This window comes from Electrophorus electricus, chromosome 19 (assembly GCF_013358815.1).
Source record: "Electrophorus electricus isolate fEleEle1 chromosome 19, fEleEle1.pri, whole genome shotgun sequence".
NCBI classification, from domain to species: domain Eukaryota; kingdom Metazoa; phylum Chordata; class Actinopteri; order Gymnotiformes; family Gymnotidae; genus Electrophorus; species Electrophorus electricus.
The window spans coordinates 9,809,697-9,826,286 of NC_049553.1; the positions used below are offsets into that span (position 1 = coordinate 9,809,697).

At 46.0% G+C, this 16,590-nt stretch overlaps 1 protein-coding gene across 4 annotated transcripts; it reads left to right on the forward strand.

Moving 5' to 3' along the window:
• The first annotated feature begins 1,532 nt into the window (after window positions 1–1,532).
• On the forward strand, window positions 1,533–11,973 carry tmem102 (transmembrane protein 102). 4 transcript variants are annotated; one of them, XR_003411959.2, is made up of 4 exons: window positions 1,533–1,848; window positions 2,542–2,767; window positions 9,243–11,228; window positions 11,389–11,973. XR_003411959.2 is itself a non-coding variant. In XM_027028921.2 (3 exons), exons 2-3 carry the CDS (start codon window positions 2,566–2,568, stop codon window positions 10,607–10,609), a joined length of 1,569 nt encoding a protein of 522 aa, XP_026884722.2. In that variant the 5' UTR covers window positions 1,533–1,848; window positions 2,542–2,565; the 3' UTR covers window positions 10,610–11,973. The 4 variants fall into 4 exon arrangements, 1 of the variants encoding a protein (XP_026884722.2); XR_003411960.2 differs by having other exon boundaries at window positions 2,556–2,767; XM_027028921.2 differs by having other exon boundaries at window positions 9,243–11,973.
• The last annotated feature ends 4,617 nt before the right edge of the window (window positions 11,974–16,590 follow it).

The following is a 16,590-nucleotide window of genomic DNA, read 5'->3' on the forward strand; positions in this document are numbered from 1 at the left end:
ACATGGAGCAGAAAGTAATCGGTCTGATGGTGAAGAAGCTTAAAGCAATGTCACTAGTAGTATGTAATGTACAATGTAGTCTAAATTAGTAAGCAGGGACTGGTAGAGTGTAAATAATCGTGTTTCACCTGAGTTTGACGTTTTTGTCTTTCACATTCTTACCATACTGGTGTTTTTGGATACCGACCATGTTTGGATTCCAGTTGATTTTCTGGTTATGATCAAAATTTCTGTCACTATGTGTGTTCAATCCTAACACTCCACCCCCCTCAGGACAGCTTAGAGACACAGTCTGAGTGTGTAGGAGGATGTTCTCTTCCCTCTAAATTGGATGTTTGGCCCACACACTGATGTGATTATCCAAAGCCCTTACACACATAGACACGTGTGTGCGCGCACACACACAGACACACATACACACACACAGTGTAATGTGTTAAGAGCAAAGTGAAAGTGATCTCTCTTCCTCTGAAGCATCAATCAAAATGGTGTAGCACATAATGCTTAGTGGAATCTTAGAACAGGGCACTTCAACCGTGCAGCTCCCTGTCATGCTGTCTTCCAAAGGTAACTCCTAGAGTGTACTTTTATGGTTTGCCATAAATGCCATAAACCTTCCTCAAACTAAATGGTATTTGAAATTGTCATTTAAGATTTTCTGGCTCATCAATCCAACTATTTAACTTCATTTGTGCTTTCAGTTGGCTGGATGTAATAAACCAGACACATTACAGAAGTCTCAAAGGGAAAGAAAGTGGGAGTCTCCTATTGCACAGAACTACCCCACATTAAGAATTTAGTTAAAACTCAGAAAGTTATATTTGAATTTCACTGATGGCTCCAAACAGCTGTTCAAATTTTATAGGATGATGCCGAGGTGAATGCTTACAGTATATGATGATACTGCTGCACTCTTCGTCACGAGCAAGAACACACGCCAAGAACAACTCCATGTACTTAACATGCACCAAAGCATGTCTTAAAAGAGACTCTTGCTCAGATATATGATGCTGTATTATAAGATGGCAACTGTTAAGAGGAAGTTACTCACCGGAGCACTCAGGAACCAAAAACTTCTAGCTCTGTCTGGCCTTCCCTCTACAGCACCAATTATCTGCACTGCCAGTCTCTCGAAAGCCTCTTCAAAAGGGAGGCATTTCAAGGTGACGCCTCAGTGGAGGGGGCTGGGATGGGAAGCAGGGGACGCAGCAGCAGTTTTCGAAGATCTTTTGATCATGTTTCGCCTGAATAAAGTGAGAGAAGAGGGGAGGAAGAGTTTAAAAGCTGTCAGGGGGCTCTTGAGAGGTGCGTGAGAGTCACTGTCTTTCAAATGCCTCTTGCTTGTTTATATGCTGGAATATGAGGATGCAACACATACTCGCGAGGTGTAGAAAGGCTGTATAATAGTAATAGCTCCACTAAAATATGATTGTGATGAGTTCCATTATTATTCCAAAGTGTTGGTCAAAGTCCAAGGGAAAAGTAACGGTTCATTTATGATTGTCCTAAACAGGTCTTTAAGATAAATTACATCACAAATTGTGAGTCACTTTCCTAAACCCTTAATTAACACATGACCGTGAAGACACCAGGAGTGTGCAAAGTTTGATCCCGTAAAAATACTACTAATCCCAAGATTCCAAGAGCTAGCCCGTGATTTCCGGGGATAGTGTTGCCAAGGGGGAGGCGTGTGCCAGGAACTATTTGGAAATGACGGGAGTCGATATCGGATTCCAAATCAAATATCAAAACCAAGACACTGGGACGAAAAGCACAGATCTTCAAGACAGCGAATTAGGGTGTGTGTAAATGATGAGAGGGTTCTACACATCGACTATTTAAAACATTGTAAGTGTTTGTGTTCTTATCTTAATGCACTTGTCCCCACCTGCTTGGCTAGTGAGCCAGCTAATCTGATATGTTTGACCAAAGCTATGGAATGTGGATTTTCCTGCAGGGACTCAGCTAGTTAGCCAAAATAGCTACTCTTATGTGCTACACTATAAACCGCTTCCCTTGCCACGGGTTACTGCACAAATATCAGTGCAGATATATTTCGCATTTAGTGGATTAGCTAATTTCGGTAATGAGCTATCTGAAACGATGAACAGCAAGCATTTGGCTAGTTATTTGGACATTAGCTAGGTAGCCACACTGCTAGCGTTAGCTAGGTAGTTATCTAATGTGCCCATTCTGACATGTCGCCAGCTAGCGAGTTAGTTACTTCCATAACCTCACATAACCCGGTACAGCGTGCTTCAGTAACCTGTATTTACGAAGGCTATTAACGTAGCTCTGATACTCTGGCAGTTGGCGATACTGTAACGTTAGTAGCTAGCGTATATGTCAAAAGCTTTAAATTAAATCCTAGTTGGGTAGCTATTATATAATCTCCACATCACAGTACCTGTTTGGACCCCTTTTGCCATTGTTTTGTGAATATGATGTAAACCAACTAAACAAACAGTCTATTGTCGTGAGAAGAGAACTTGTAAGAACACGTATTGCTCCATGTCATTAAAAAAGTACTACTCCTCAAAGTTCTCCCCTCTCAGGTAATGCTCAATGGAGACGCTCATGAGCGCGGTGTCTCCTCGCCCCGCCGCCCCGGCGAAGCGCGCAACAGAGGTGGACTTCCGTTCCGGCAGCCCGCTGGAGCAGCTGTCGGTCCAGGTGCAGGAGCTCGTCCAGCTGGAACAGGGCGAATTCGGGGACCAGACTGCGCTCGAAGTGCACACCGCCAAAGACTTCATTTTCAACATGCTTGGTAAGAATAATAGGCCAGTTTTGTTATTTATTTAATAAACAAACCGTTTAAAGGTTAGCCTACCATTTCAGAAACTTTAACATGAGCTACCTACATAACTTGCCTATATGATTTTGGACTTATTTGAAATATATTTACATCTTTAATGGACATATTCCATAACTATCAATAATTAAACTAAGATATAAGCACACTAGACATAACTCAGGCATTTCTGCTGATGCTTTTAATGTCAAATTGATGAAATGTTCAACACAATTTGGTGGTTTCTCCTACCTCGCTTAGTTGAACCTGTTTGGCCAATAGGTGGCAATGTTACCATGCCATCTCTGTTTCTGTCCTACAGCATTAACAGCCGGTTCCAGTCTGGCTCAGCACCCTGTTTTTTTTCTATCTCTTTTACATCACTTCTTGTTGGATCTCTCTCTTCTGCCCATATATTAGCCTACAAGAACTGCGCACACATCCTGTTTCCTTCTCCTGTGCTGTGACTCTGAGCAGGAGACAGATTTCTTCATTGTTCTCCTGAAATAGCATAACAGCAGCTTCACATAATCTTCTTAAAAACTGGATTAGTTAATAGAAAGCCTACATGCACCTGTTGCTGTGTGCCTCTGTTTGCCTCGTTCCTTTTCCCTGTTCATTTTTACCATGTACTTAAGGTGTTTGTCTCTGTCGACACAAGTTCACAACCCAGTGACCTTCAGACGGTTTCCCTCTGCCCATCTCTCCCTCTCAGCTACCCCTGCTCCATTTATTACCCCCCCCCACCGTGCTTTTGGTGATTGGCGTCCAGAAGCCTTTAAGTGGTGATTCTTCTGATAGAGCATGGTAGCTCTCCCTCATCCTGTCTCTTTCCCTCTCTCTCTTGCCCTGTCTCTGTTCCTGATGATCAAAAGAGTCAATGGTGAGCTGTGTTTGAATAGAGTCTTTTGAATTAATATTAACAAAGGTGTTGAGGCTAAGTCTTAACTTAACAGTACTAATTATTTCCTCTAATTGCCTTGCTCTCAGGGTGCGTGCTTGGAAAAGATAAAACTTACTTAAATTCTTTTTTTGGGGGGGGGGCGGCATTACAGGTAGGCTCAGAAAGGCCCACCTCAGTGTTTTCCTATAAACATAAGCACAAAGCTTAAATCTGTAGTCCTGTGTTTATTGAGCTCTAGTTCTAAAAACATGCTAAAAAGAATCATAGAAATCCTCGGTCTAATCAAAGTGGCTCGTCGCAAGCTGTACAGCGCTTCCCTGTTTCACAGTGCCGTGGCTGGTGAACCTAAGCATAGATCAGTAGATGCTCACCGTGCTTTCCCCTGAACGTACATTTCTCCCTTCGCCCTCTCTTCCAACAAGAACTCGTTATTATGCATGAGTAGCATTGTAGCCATCTTAAAGTCTCAGTGGAGTATGAGAGGAAACGTGCCAGTAAGATTTATTAACGAGCAGAAACACTGAAGGGCATGAGCTGCTCACTGAATGAGTGGTGACTAACTCAGGAAATGAGCAAAGCAGAATCATTACGTTAATGCCTGCAGTATAGTGTCTTGTACAATACACAGCCTGAAGTGTGTGGAAACCCCTCTTATTAATTGAGTTCAGATGTTTCCGCCATACCAATAGCTGATGGTTGTCTAAAATCCAAGCGCATAGTCTTGCAGTCGCCATAGACAAACATTGGCAGTAGAATGGATTGTAATGGAGAGCTTACTGACTCTAAACCTGGCACTCTCCTAGGATGCTGTAAGTCCATGAAATGCATGCACAGCCAGATCTACGTAGGTCAACTGTAAGCTGTTATTGTGAAATGGAAGCGTCTAGAGCACAACAGCTCAGTCATGAAGTTGTGGACCACTTACCAAGCTGCTGGGTGCTGAAGTGTAAACATTACTGTACAAATACTGTGTTGCATCACTCGCTGGCTGGCTGGCTGGCTGGCTGGCTGTGGAAGCAACATGAGCACAAAGATTCATGAGGGCTTTGTGTCCAGAGCTGAGCAACTGCATGCAAGTCTAAGCTTGCTATCCATAATGGACTCTGGAGCCAAAGTGTGTGCTCTGGCGTGATGTATCTGGCATCTGGCTGACTCTGGCTGCATCTGGCTGTTTGGCAGCTACTAGCAGAATGGTACCTACTGCAATGCATACTGTTAACTGTAAAGTTTGGTGGAAGGACAATGGTCTGTTTGTTTGTTTGTTTTTGGTTCCAGGGTTTGGGTCCCTTAGTTAAAGTGAAGAATAATGTTAATGCTACTGCATACAGACATTTTAGACAATTATATACTTCCGATTTTGTGGAGAGAGTTTGGGGAAGGCTCTTTTCTGTTCTAGCATGACTGTTCCCCTGTGCACAAGACGATGTAAATAAAACATACGGTTTGGTGTGGAGGAACTCTAGTGGCCTGCACAGAGCCCTGACCTCAAGCCTACAAAAGTCTTTTGGGTTGAATTGGAATGTGGCTTGCAAGCCAGGCCCTCTCATCCATATACATTTGGCCATATAGTGTGCATTTACATTTTCATCTTTTGGCAGTTGCTTTTATCAAGAATCTTATCCAAAGCAACTTGCATATTTATGAGCGTGACAGTATGTGTTCCTTCCTGAGGATCCTTGACCTGGTGGTGGTGGTGGTGGTGTTAGATGTCCCGATCCCATCTTAAAGATCGTATTGTTGCAGATCAAGGCATTTTTTAAACTGGTCGATATCGGCTTTATTGAGCACGAACCCAAGCCCGCTCCTTTGTTTGCGCTCATACGGGTGTGGTAAACGGAGAACAGGCCGCGCCTAAACTGTCTGCAGTGTGGGGATACTTTAAAATGGAGAATAAAACAAGTGCAACAGATGTTTGGTCACTTCTGCAATGCAAGCATTTCGCAAGGCAGTAGTAACAGATCTATGGACAATACTACCAATTTGATACGCCACCAAAAAGTAAACACTCGGCGGAATACAGTGAGTTTAGTCAGGTTAGCCAGGCAAAGGCTGCACCGAAGTAACACACACTAGAGCAAACATTTTTAAAGAGGGGATTTTTTTGGTAGAAAATGCGGGTTTTCGTCGCCTTTTGGAGCCACGCTACGTCCTACCCTCTCGACACGGCTCTAGCGAAGCTTTACGACAAGGTCCGCGAACACATACGAGGTCTTTTAGCAGATGTGACTGCCGTGGGCTTTCCCACAGATATTTGGGCTTCTGATGTTTAACCGAGGTCTTTACGTGGTCTCGCGGCTCACTGGATCGACTCCACGCGCGGAAGTTCCGCGAGCCTCGCACAGCAGAGCGTGTAAAACGAGCCCGCGAGGAGATGTTGAACACTTGGGAAGCGGACGAGCAACGGGTCCGTGTCGTTATTTGGCACAATGCGAGAAATATGAAAAAGCAGTGCACTATTGTCAAGCATATGCATTGGATTGATTTTAATAACTAATGTACTTGAAGTACAAGTGGACTGAGACTCAATATCGGAAGATACTCAACATTAAATTACTCTGATCGGATCCGGACGTCCCTAATATAACTACTTAGAATCTCACGGTGTTTATATGTGAAGTAAACTTTAAACGCATACATGCCCTGCAATCTGTGGCCTAATTACAAGAAATATGTGGAACTGGAACTTAATATTTGTTTATACTACGTTTGAATGTTGTATGGTCTGATATGCTGTGTGTTGTGATAGTTATGGTAGAAACTTGGCTTTGCTAGTGGTAAAATCCAGTTGAGTGGGCTGAGTGGATTATGAGGCCTTTGAGGTCTAACACCCATAAATGTATTATGTCTTTGCATTTTGGCAGTAGGAGAAATCTGATGCGCACTCCGGACCTGAGTGAATACCCTAAACAAATCATTACTGCTCTGTGGCTTTGTGGCATCTAGTACTGCACACATGAGCCACATTTGCAGTTTATAAATAGATTCCCATCAAAACATTAAAGAAGTGCAAGCCATTAACTGGTAATTAAGACCCACTCTCAGGAGACTCACTCTTGCTCTGTAGGCCTGGCAGTTCCCATGTTCTTTCCTGCAGATTTTATATGGACAATCCAAATTGGGTTGGTCGTGACATCAGTCACTGACACTTGGTCACCTCCACAGAACAGCTTTACCTTGGTATGGCACAAACCCCATGTTTACTTGCGCGTTTTCTAAACCCAGCAAAGTGCTCCATTCATATCATGGGCATTTTAGCCACTTAGCATTGTTTAACTGTGTCCCATATCACTTCATGTAATCAAGTTGAATGAGTTTAGTTAAAGAACAGAATCATGAATGAATGTCGGTTGAGAAGCAGATATAAACTGATCTCCAGAGTTGGTTTCCGTTCTACAGCGGACTGTATTTGCATGATTGAAGCCCACAGTGTCATGTATCTGAGCAGCATATGGCCGTCCATATGGCACATGTGGCAGTCGCTGTGCAGATGTGTTCCTACACAAACGTGCTTTTACATGTGATGCGGCGTGCATTTAAAATGTTGCCCAAGAGTGTATACACTCTGCCAAAGCTGGATTTTCACCATGCCACCGTTCCACTGTGTCTCTTTGGAAGGTTCAGGCACGATTGGCCAGACAGACCGACGTCAGAAGGCGGAGAAAAGGCTTCTCCATCCCAGACTTGAGAATGACGGCTGTTCAGCATGCATGGTCTTAATCAGTAAATACGTAGTTTCATAAGGCTATTTGTTGATTTATGGTGATTAATCTTCCTTTCTTAAAACCAAAGATATATTAAAAAGGTGGCGTGTCTTTCTGAGCAAGCTGTGTTAAGCTATTAATTTCTCTCCATATGTCTTGACTGCTGGCTCTCTCTGACACATTCTTACTGTCCCCTTTTAAATGTCCCTATCTAAATGCAAAGGCTTCCAGGAGCCTCCTGAGTGTTGCGTCACATTGCTCTTGTGTTTTTGCCCTTCCCATTCATGTACTGAGGTGATGTATCCTAACCAAGAACCAGTTATGCTTTGTGTCTTATTGGAGAGAAGTGTGTCGAGCCAGAGTTAATTCGCAGTCTTGTTGCAGCAGTGCTGTGTAGGTGGTGTCGGTCATACTGATGTGGGGGGATTGTGGCTGGGTGGCTGTATTTTGTTTGTGTAGGAGAACGCGCAGCACGCTCGGCATCTCCTCACAAAGCTGAGCGTTGACAGGAGTTAGATGAAAGAGTTGGGTGGGACCACCAAAAGCTCTATCTTCCACTCCAGTACCTCTACCAGGCTCAGAAGTGGAAGTGGAGGGACAGGACTGCCCCAGTGCCCTGTGGCTTTTCTCTGTGTGGGAAGTCATCACACACTGAGATAAGAGGCTTGCTTGACCTCTTCTTCCCATCTGACCCAATTTATCATTCTCGGATAAAACACAGCAAACCTGAATAAAGGCCTTGTCGCTTCGCTGCCGTGTGTGTGTGTTTGTGTTATATACTTTCTCTTTGCACAGTTTATATCCTTTCCCCTCCCTTTATCCTTTGCTTTCCACCTTTTAAAAGTGCTTGACAAGTCTACCCATTTCTCCCAGATTGGTGTGTTTGCCTGCAGTGTCTCAACTACAAAAGCCACACATTCACACTTCAGGTTTCAACACATTCTACAGGCTTGACAGGTGCACACACACTAAATATATGATTCGATAAGCATGCTGCAGCCTATGTGTAACTTGTGTTGCTACCACAGAGTAGAGGACCAGGCAAAAGCAGTACTTTCAGTTCACAAGCAGTACAGCAGCTGAAATGGCCGAACATGGGCAGAACTGTGCGGAAGACTGGGAAGGATGGCTGGGCCCCCCTTTCGCTTGTCTCCTAAATGACACGTGAGCCACTTTTCTGTATGGGTGATTAGAGGCTGGAGATATGGCCATAAATAGCATTTTTATTTTTCTTTCTTTTTTTTTTTTCTAAAGGCTTTGCATTAAGTGCTTGTTTGCTCTTCAGTTGTTCTATACATGTTCCTATACGGTCAGTCTCTTCTCATACACACACACACACACACACACACACACACACACACACACACACACACACACACCCACACACCCACCCACTGTTCCTCACTCCCTCTTCAATACACGATCACGTGTAGGAGGAGTTAGACAGCCACCCGGAGCGGGTGGCCAATGGTTCGGACGCTGGCTTGCTTATGATTTTGCGCATTCAACGACGTGATCAGGCTGAAACTGCAGGATGTTGCTCAGGGTCTGTTGGGAGCACAGCCAGTCTCACCTGTGCACACTGCATTCTGTTTTCATACAGAGACTCTATAGCTTTGGGCCAGTGTTCAGACCTTAAAATGACTTTCACTTTTCCAAAGTTTAGAAACCGTATAGCTCAGTGAAACATTGCCTCAGGTCAGGGAAAGCTGACATTTAAAACAAAAGTGTCTAAGCTGAATGGATTCGAAGCCAGTGGTGATGTCGTTGAACGCCGTTTACTGGGCTTCCGTAAAAGACATGGGTGCATGTCATTTTCTGACTCGGTGAATATGTCCTTCCGCAGGCCTGGTCCAGAAGGTGGACAAGCGGCTGCCAGTCGCGAATGAGTACCTGCTGTTGTCAGGCGGCGCCCGGGAGGGCGTCGTGGACCTGAACCCTGAGGACCTGGGCGACTACGCTCGGGGTGTGGATTTCGACCTTGACTTCACTCTGCTGGTGCCTGCCCTCAAGCTGCATGACCGCAACCAGCCCGTGACCCTGGACATGCGCCAGTCTCCACCGTGTCACTCCTGGCTCAGTCTGCGTCTGTGCGACCCCACCATGCTCGCCCGCTGGGCCATCTGCTGCGAGGACGAGGTCGGTGGGAGGCAGGGAGAAGACAAGGATGAGGATGAAGAGGGCAGTTCTGTGCTTGGGGCGATCCCGCCGTCCCTGCATGCCTCGCAGTCCTTGGACGGATGCTACTTCTCGCCACTGCTTGTTGCGGATTGGTTCTGGAACGTGGTGGGCGTGGCCGTGGAGGAGCTCCGGCGGAACCCCCAGAGGGGAATCCCCGTTCCGGATCGCGTGGAGCGCAACGGCCCCTTGACCACACTGATCCTCAAGGCGGGCACCAGTCGCGTGCTCTACGACCTCCTGCCCGTGGTGTCGTTCCGCGGCTGGCCGGCGGTCGCGCAGAGCTGGCTCACCACCAACCATTTCTGGGATGGGAAGATCACCGAGGAGGAAGCTATCAGCGGCTTCTACCTGCTGCCGTGCTGCTCGCTGGCAGCCGGCGTTCCATCCAGACCCGACCGCGAGTGGAGGCTGGCCTTTTCCCGGAGCGAGGTCCAGCTGAAGAAATGCGTCCCCTACCCTATGGCCGCTGCCTTCCAGGCTGCCAGGGCCGTGCTGTCCAGGCTGCTTGCGCGGCCGCGGAGCAGCCTGAGCCTCTACCACCTCCGCACGCTTCTCTTCTGGGCCTGCGATCGCCTGCCTGCAGCCTACGTGAGCTGCCCCGACCAGGAGATGCCCGCCCGCCTGTTCCTGGGCCTCCTGGATGAGCTGGCACACTCCGCGCTGGGGAAAAACTGCCCCAACTACTTCCTCCCTCAGTGCAACATGCTGGAGCACCTCACCGACGGTGCTGCCCTGCTGGTGGCCCGAAAGCTGGCGCACCTGCGCTCGGACCCGGCCGAACACCTGCGGGTGGCTCTGGAGCAGGCGCGGCAGGCGTGCGAGCTGAAACAAAAAGCGGCTGGGGCGAGTAACGGGCACGGGGCATGGTCACCTGGCAGCGCCCCCTCCGGGGCTGCCTCGCCCCAGGACGAGCGGCTAGCCCAGAGGCTGCAGCAGCTGGTCACAGAAAACCCCGGCAAGTCCATCTCCGTCTTCCTCAACCCTGACGACGTCACGAGGCCACACTTCCGCATCGACGACAAGTTCTACTAGGAGGGTGGAGCCACGCCATAAACACTACACAGAGCCATGCCTTCTCTTCCTTCTTTAGCCACAGAGCTAATGCTTACGCTAACCTTTTAAAAGCTGAGAGTACGCGTGCACACACACACACACACACACACACACACACACACACACACACACACACTCCTCCGCTGAGCTGAAGTGTCAGACTGAATAACCCTGCAAGCTGGGTGCGATTGGTGATGTCTTTTTGCCAGCGCTACAATCTGTAAGACAGCTCTGCAAAATATGATTAAAGCTGCTACTGCAGAGACCATCTGAGCCCCATCAGGCCCCTCTGTCAGCTCCATGGCTCTGCTACCAAAAGGAAAAAGATTAATCATCATAAATCGCCAAACGGAGGGAGAGGCGAGCAGCTGGGAGACATTGGAGCTGCGTTTGGGGCTGGAATGCTGATGGCTGGTGGACGGTCTGGACGTGTGTTGCTTTGAGACCTTACAAAGTCCTGCAACTTGCAGTGGGTCATGACAGCTTGACTTATCCAGTGCACCAATGCTGTAATTAAGACGTTTTAATCTTGCTATCTACAGTCGAGACAGTTTTCTATTGTCCTTCATGAGCAAGTGAAGGGGTGATCTGAAACAAGGTACATCTGGTGAAAATGAATGTGTTGTTCGTTGGTTTTTGCCCCCCCCCCTTGTTTTTTAGAAGTATGTTTAGGGACTTGAACAGTAAATGGCTTTCCGTTTACTCCTGTACTACTTTCACTTCTTCTTCTTCTTCCTCTTCTTCCTCCTCTTTCTCAGGTACTTTTTGTTGTTGTTTTGTACTGCTCTGTGAAGATGAAGGCCTTTCCAGCATGTACGGCATTGCCTGTGTGCCTCCCGCGCTCCTGTCAGCCCACAGCACTGAAGAGGCCGCGAGGGCTGGATGCTAAATGTTGAGAGGCGAGCGAGGGGAGTCTGTGGCGCCTCTCCCGCCGGGCTGGGCCTTTCTCTCTCTCCTGCACTATCCAGCCGAGACCGGACCAGACCGAGGCCTGAAGCTCTTAACCGCTAAAACCTCAGTTCTGTTTCTCCCAGCCGTGATGGGGTCTGCCGCACGTTTACTCGTGGTCCAACCGTTTCCAATCGGACCAAACTACCTGCGCTGGGATGGAGCTTCATGCCACAATGCTGTCTTTATCAGGATCCTGCTAACGTGAGTGAGGTTGACCTAGGCAGATGGCGCTCGATGACCCTGTGATGTCTGCATGTGTAGATATGGTTAAGGAAGTACTTGGCAGACTTGAAGTCTTGTATTTTGTTTGATTCCGCTATTCTGGTGTGTGTTTGGGGGGGAAGAAAAGAGAACAAAATAAGAAGAAAGGAAAATTTTTTATATATATATAATAAAATGTACCTACATGCACAATATATATATGTATATACACACACACACACACACACACACGTGTGTGTGTGTGTGTGTGTGTGTGTGTGTGTGTATAATATTTATTTATACATATATATACACATATATACACACACACATATATACATATATACACACACATATATATATATATATATATATATATATATATATATATATATATATATATATATATATATATATATATGTGTGTGTGTGTGTGTGTGTGTATCTATATAAAAAATATATACACACACAAATGTTTTCAGAAATTGTGTGCGTGTTGTAAGATCTTGTTTTGCTCCTGGAGTTTTGCACCAGTAGCTGTGGAATAGATGGATGGAGGGATGGATGGAGGGATGGAGTGAGAACCACCAATAATATCTACTGTCAGATTAACCAGAACGGATGGAACTCCTGGGAGCCCAGACAGCTGCTGCTCTCTCTCTTCCTCCTTCTCTCTCTCTCTCTCTATCATTCCTCTCTGCCTCCTTCTTCTCTCCAACTTATCCTCTTTCTCTGTTTTATTCCTCCCTCTCTCTGCCCTCTAGTGAATTTTACACTCCACCTCCCTGAAATGACTCATTCTCTAAAAGGCGAGTCCTGAATTAGGCTTGTCCAGTACATTTTTACATTGTTTTCTCCTGTCTGCTGAGTGATGGATTTGGCAGGTAGATGTGGGGTACTGTTAAATACACAGAAGATGTAGAACCCAGCTGTGGGTGCGTGGTACCATCGCACACTAGGGCTCTTAACAAGCACATTAAGGAACCGAAGCCAAAGAGCGTGAGATCTTGTGTCCGAGTGGTCTCCTGGTTGGAGAGCTCAGAATGTAATGAATCGTTTGCTAATGTAGACTTGACACTGGGTACTTTTTTTAAAATGGTCTGTTAATTGGGCTTGAATAACATAAAACGCTGGAATCAGACCATTATCATGTGTGTACTCTTCTTTAATTATGACCAGTGCACAGGACAATGTCTGCTATTAGGTGACCAATCATCCTATGCAATTTCACCTTAACCATGAGGAGCACGTCTGTTTGTCGGCTCCAGCCCAACCCACGAGCATTTCAAAATGATTTTGCTGGCAAAAATTGATGACTTTCTGCCTCAGGGGAAAACAGAATTTTCAAATGGCCAAATTTTAGATGTGATAACTTTATAAGACCAAAGCATAGACATTACTCTGCCATCTATTTTGTGTTGCAGTCTTTAAAAACTGTATTATGCTATCACGCTTAGACAGGCCGACCCCTAGGCGGTTATTAAAGTGACGGTACTGTTCTGTAGTTGCAGTGCAGTTGAATGAAGAATGTTAATGAATGTACACCTCTGAAAACCCTTTACCTCTCAAATTAAGTTTTCATCTGAATGAACCCAGAATCCAAAACAAACTAAATGAAATCGTGCAGCATCATGGAAAGGATTATATATTTTTTAATTTTCTTGTGCCAAATTTATTTTGTGAATTTTGCTTTTATGGGCCTCCTTAGGTGTTCAGGATAATTTATTTATCTTTCTGTTCAAGTGCGATGCTGTCAGTCATGCCATGAAATAAAATGTTCCATCACGAACAGTGCGTGTGGTTAATGTTGCTATCGTCTAATGGCAGTTTACACCTAGTTAGCGTACATCATTTGTTGCTATCTGTTAGGCACTTTTACTCTGTCCTGACAAATTACCTACATCATAAATACAAACTGAGCTCGAGATTGAGAACCAAGTTGTTTTGCTGCTGTAGTGGCATTTCTTCCCAACAGAGGGTGCTGTGGTACAGCACACAGCTGCCTCTGCACTGCAGCCAGCTCGATTTTTTGTAATGTAGTGAGGTGGGTATTCGAAAGCATAGGCAAAGGTGATACGCGCACCAGAGTGAATGTTCTTATGCCGTATGTGCTGTTTATATGCCCTCTTTCTCCACACACACACTCCCTTCTGCAGATTGCGCTGTCATACAGTGCATTCACACCTGCAATGTGTGAAACATTTATTTGTCTCATTAAAAACCACTCACACTTGTTTGATATGCGGACAGTGTAATCCACAGTGGCCTATCTGTGACTACTCTGTTTTCAAACCCTACACCTAAAGGAGCGCTATAACCAATGCCAGCACAGAACATTCATTGGGCAAGGAGCTTAACTCTGACTGTCACTCATTCATTTCTAGTAAGAATACACACAGGCAGTTTGTTCCGGCTCATTAAGAGAATGACCTGTCTGGCATGTAAGACTGCCCACAACGTGGCCCACCTACCCGGCCTGTCTCCTGAGAGATAGTCACAGCTGATGACTTGCATAACATCTGGACTGCTGAACGTTTTTTCCACCCACACCCACTTATGTGGGCTACCCGTGAGAATGCTAACCTGAAGTGCAAACGCCCTTTAATAAACTTTAAACCAAACAAACATTTACTTGACTGATGACTAAACCAGCATATCCAAATGCCTTGCTTTCCAAAGACTCCATGCTTCTTCCCACTATAGGCCTTAGGGAAAACAATTTCACCTTGGGATTGTTTAAACAGAAAGAAATCCATAAGCAATGAAACTATCACCACCTCTCTCCTTTATTTTTGTCTCTCTGCTGTGGTGTTATTTCCTGACGTTCTCAAATGAGGTGTCTTGTGGGTTTTGTTTTGGGTTTTTTTTGTGTGTTTTTGCAACGTTTTCTGAAGTTTTCTCCTGCTGTACACTGAAAACTTACAACTGGGGTAATGTTACGGATGTCAGCTCTAACCTTTAAAGCCCTAACTATTGTATTCCTGCAATATTTTGCTATTGGCCATGCGGTCTTCACCCTCATTACCCTGCTGAGCCACAGGACACTGCTGTCACATCCGTCCCCTCTCCGAGCTGCCGTCTTCATGCCGCTGCTGTAGGTTCACTGGGGGGAGCCAGAGAGGGAATCCCCCCCGCCGAACAGCTGCCTTGGTTACAGAGATGCAGGCAGCCCCCTTCATCAACACGGCCGGACTAAATGCACCGCATGGTAATGGTCTGTAAAGACTGCATTTAAGTTGCTCAGAAAACAAACAGCAGGTGCTACTAAAGTGCAGGAAATGTGCTTTCTCATTCCAGTTTTGCAGAACTCACCCAAAACCTTCTGTTAATCCAGTTTACTGCAATCCTCTTAGGTCCCAAGGTGTGTCTTGTCTGTTTAGTGTATTTCATTTATGCCTTTGTGGCTTCCCTTGTCTGGGTCTTGTCTGCTCTGTTACCCGTCCCAGGCAGAGGAAATTGGGCCGTGCTTGGGTTGGACGGGACCTCAGGCAGAGCAGGGGATCTGGGCCACCCTGTTAACCTTCGCTCATTCTTCAGGGGTCGCCCGGGCTGCCTGAAGGACGCGCATGCACAAACACTGCTCACAGTGCCAGCCTGCAGTGCCGGGGACTCTGACACAAACACCTCTGAATTTACTGCTCATTGCGGAAGAGAACGCGATCCTTCTCAACCCCAAGGTGTTGCTATGTTACTATGCTACTATGTGTAGAGTGTTTCACCTCTATGGTTTTACCTCCTTCGTTGCACAGATGGGCAATGTGACCAAGAGAACAGAATGGGTCCACCAGAGCTGAGGGCAGCGCGGTGTTGAGGGCTGATGGCATGATGAATGTGGTGCACTGTTCTGAAGGCTGGACTCTGAGGATTTACTGGAAATGTCTTCAGTGCAGTCACTGCAGAACTCAGTACAACAGACTAGTCACCACTGGGTTCAGATACAGTTTGTCTTCTGTGCTCCAGTAACGCTGAGCCCTGCGGGCACTTGGGATTGTATGGCTGAAGTACGTCTGAGTGACTTTCCAGCTTGTGCACTATAAACAGAGATATAAGAATTTCAAACATTGGAAAAGGAAAGCAGTAATCACTGGTAGACTGGTCAAATTTGCCACAAAATATCATTTGTGTGTCAATCAGGTTTATTTCTGTTGGGAAGCAATACTGGTGTCACTGTTTCACTGAGCTGCTGTCTATCACGACAGACCAGGACTTGGTGTATCAGTGCCTAAGTCCGCAGCCGGCACGCATCCGTCCTGGCTACTGGCCGGCCCGATAATCCAGCGCTCCAGAGAGACCTGCTTCACATGCGCTCTACAGTGCCGCATGGCCAAGCTGAGGGGTTCGGAGGTGTTGGCTGAGCCCAGATCTTTGGCCTGTTCTTTATCACGAAGCCTCCTGTTTACAGCCTTATGAAAAGTCCTGCTCACAGAACCATGACCCGTTTAAAAATACAAGCTATTGAAAACGGTTTACAACTGACTAAAACCACAGCACTTTAAATGGCAGGCACCTCTATTAGAATTTTATTTATTGTGCTCATTTGCCTACTAATAATGCTTTGGTGCAGCCATGAAACAGGCCTGCATTTATTTGGTGAGCATTTGTATGTGTGTGGAGGGGGTGTTTGTGAGATTTATAATCGGGTACAGGTCCATTACGGCTGTGCGTTTAAGTAATGTAGTTGAATTAGTGTTTTCCTCCTTTCTTTCAGACCAGAAAACATTCTACCAGATTTCATTCATCCATCTTTCCTCATCTTTCATCTCGCGTTCTCTCATCTTTTACTTTCTCTGTGCATTTATCTCTGTTAC

Coding starts and splice junctions, on each gene's coding strand:
- tmem102 (XM_027028921.2), top strand. CDS start 2,566: ATGGAGACGCTCATGAGCGCGGTGTCTCCTCGCCCCGCCGCCCCGGCG. Junction 2,768..9,242: donor CTTCATTTTCAACATGCTTG/GTAAGAATAATA, acceptor GTCCTTCCGCAG/GCCTGGTCCAGAAGGTGGAC.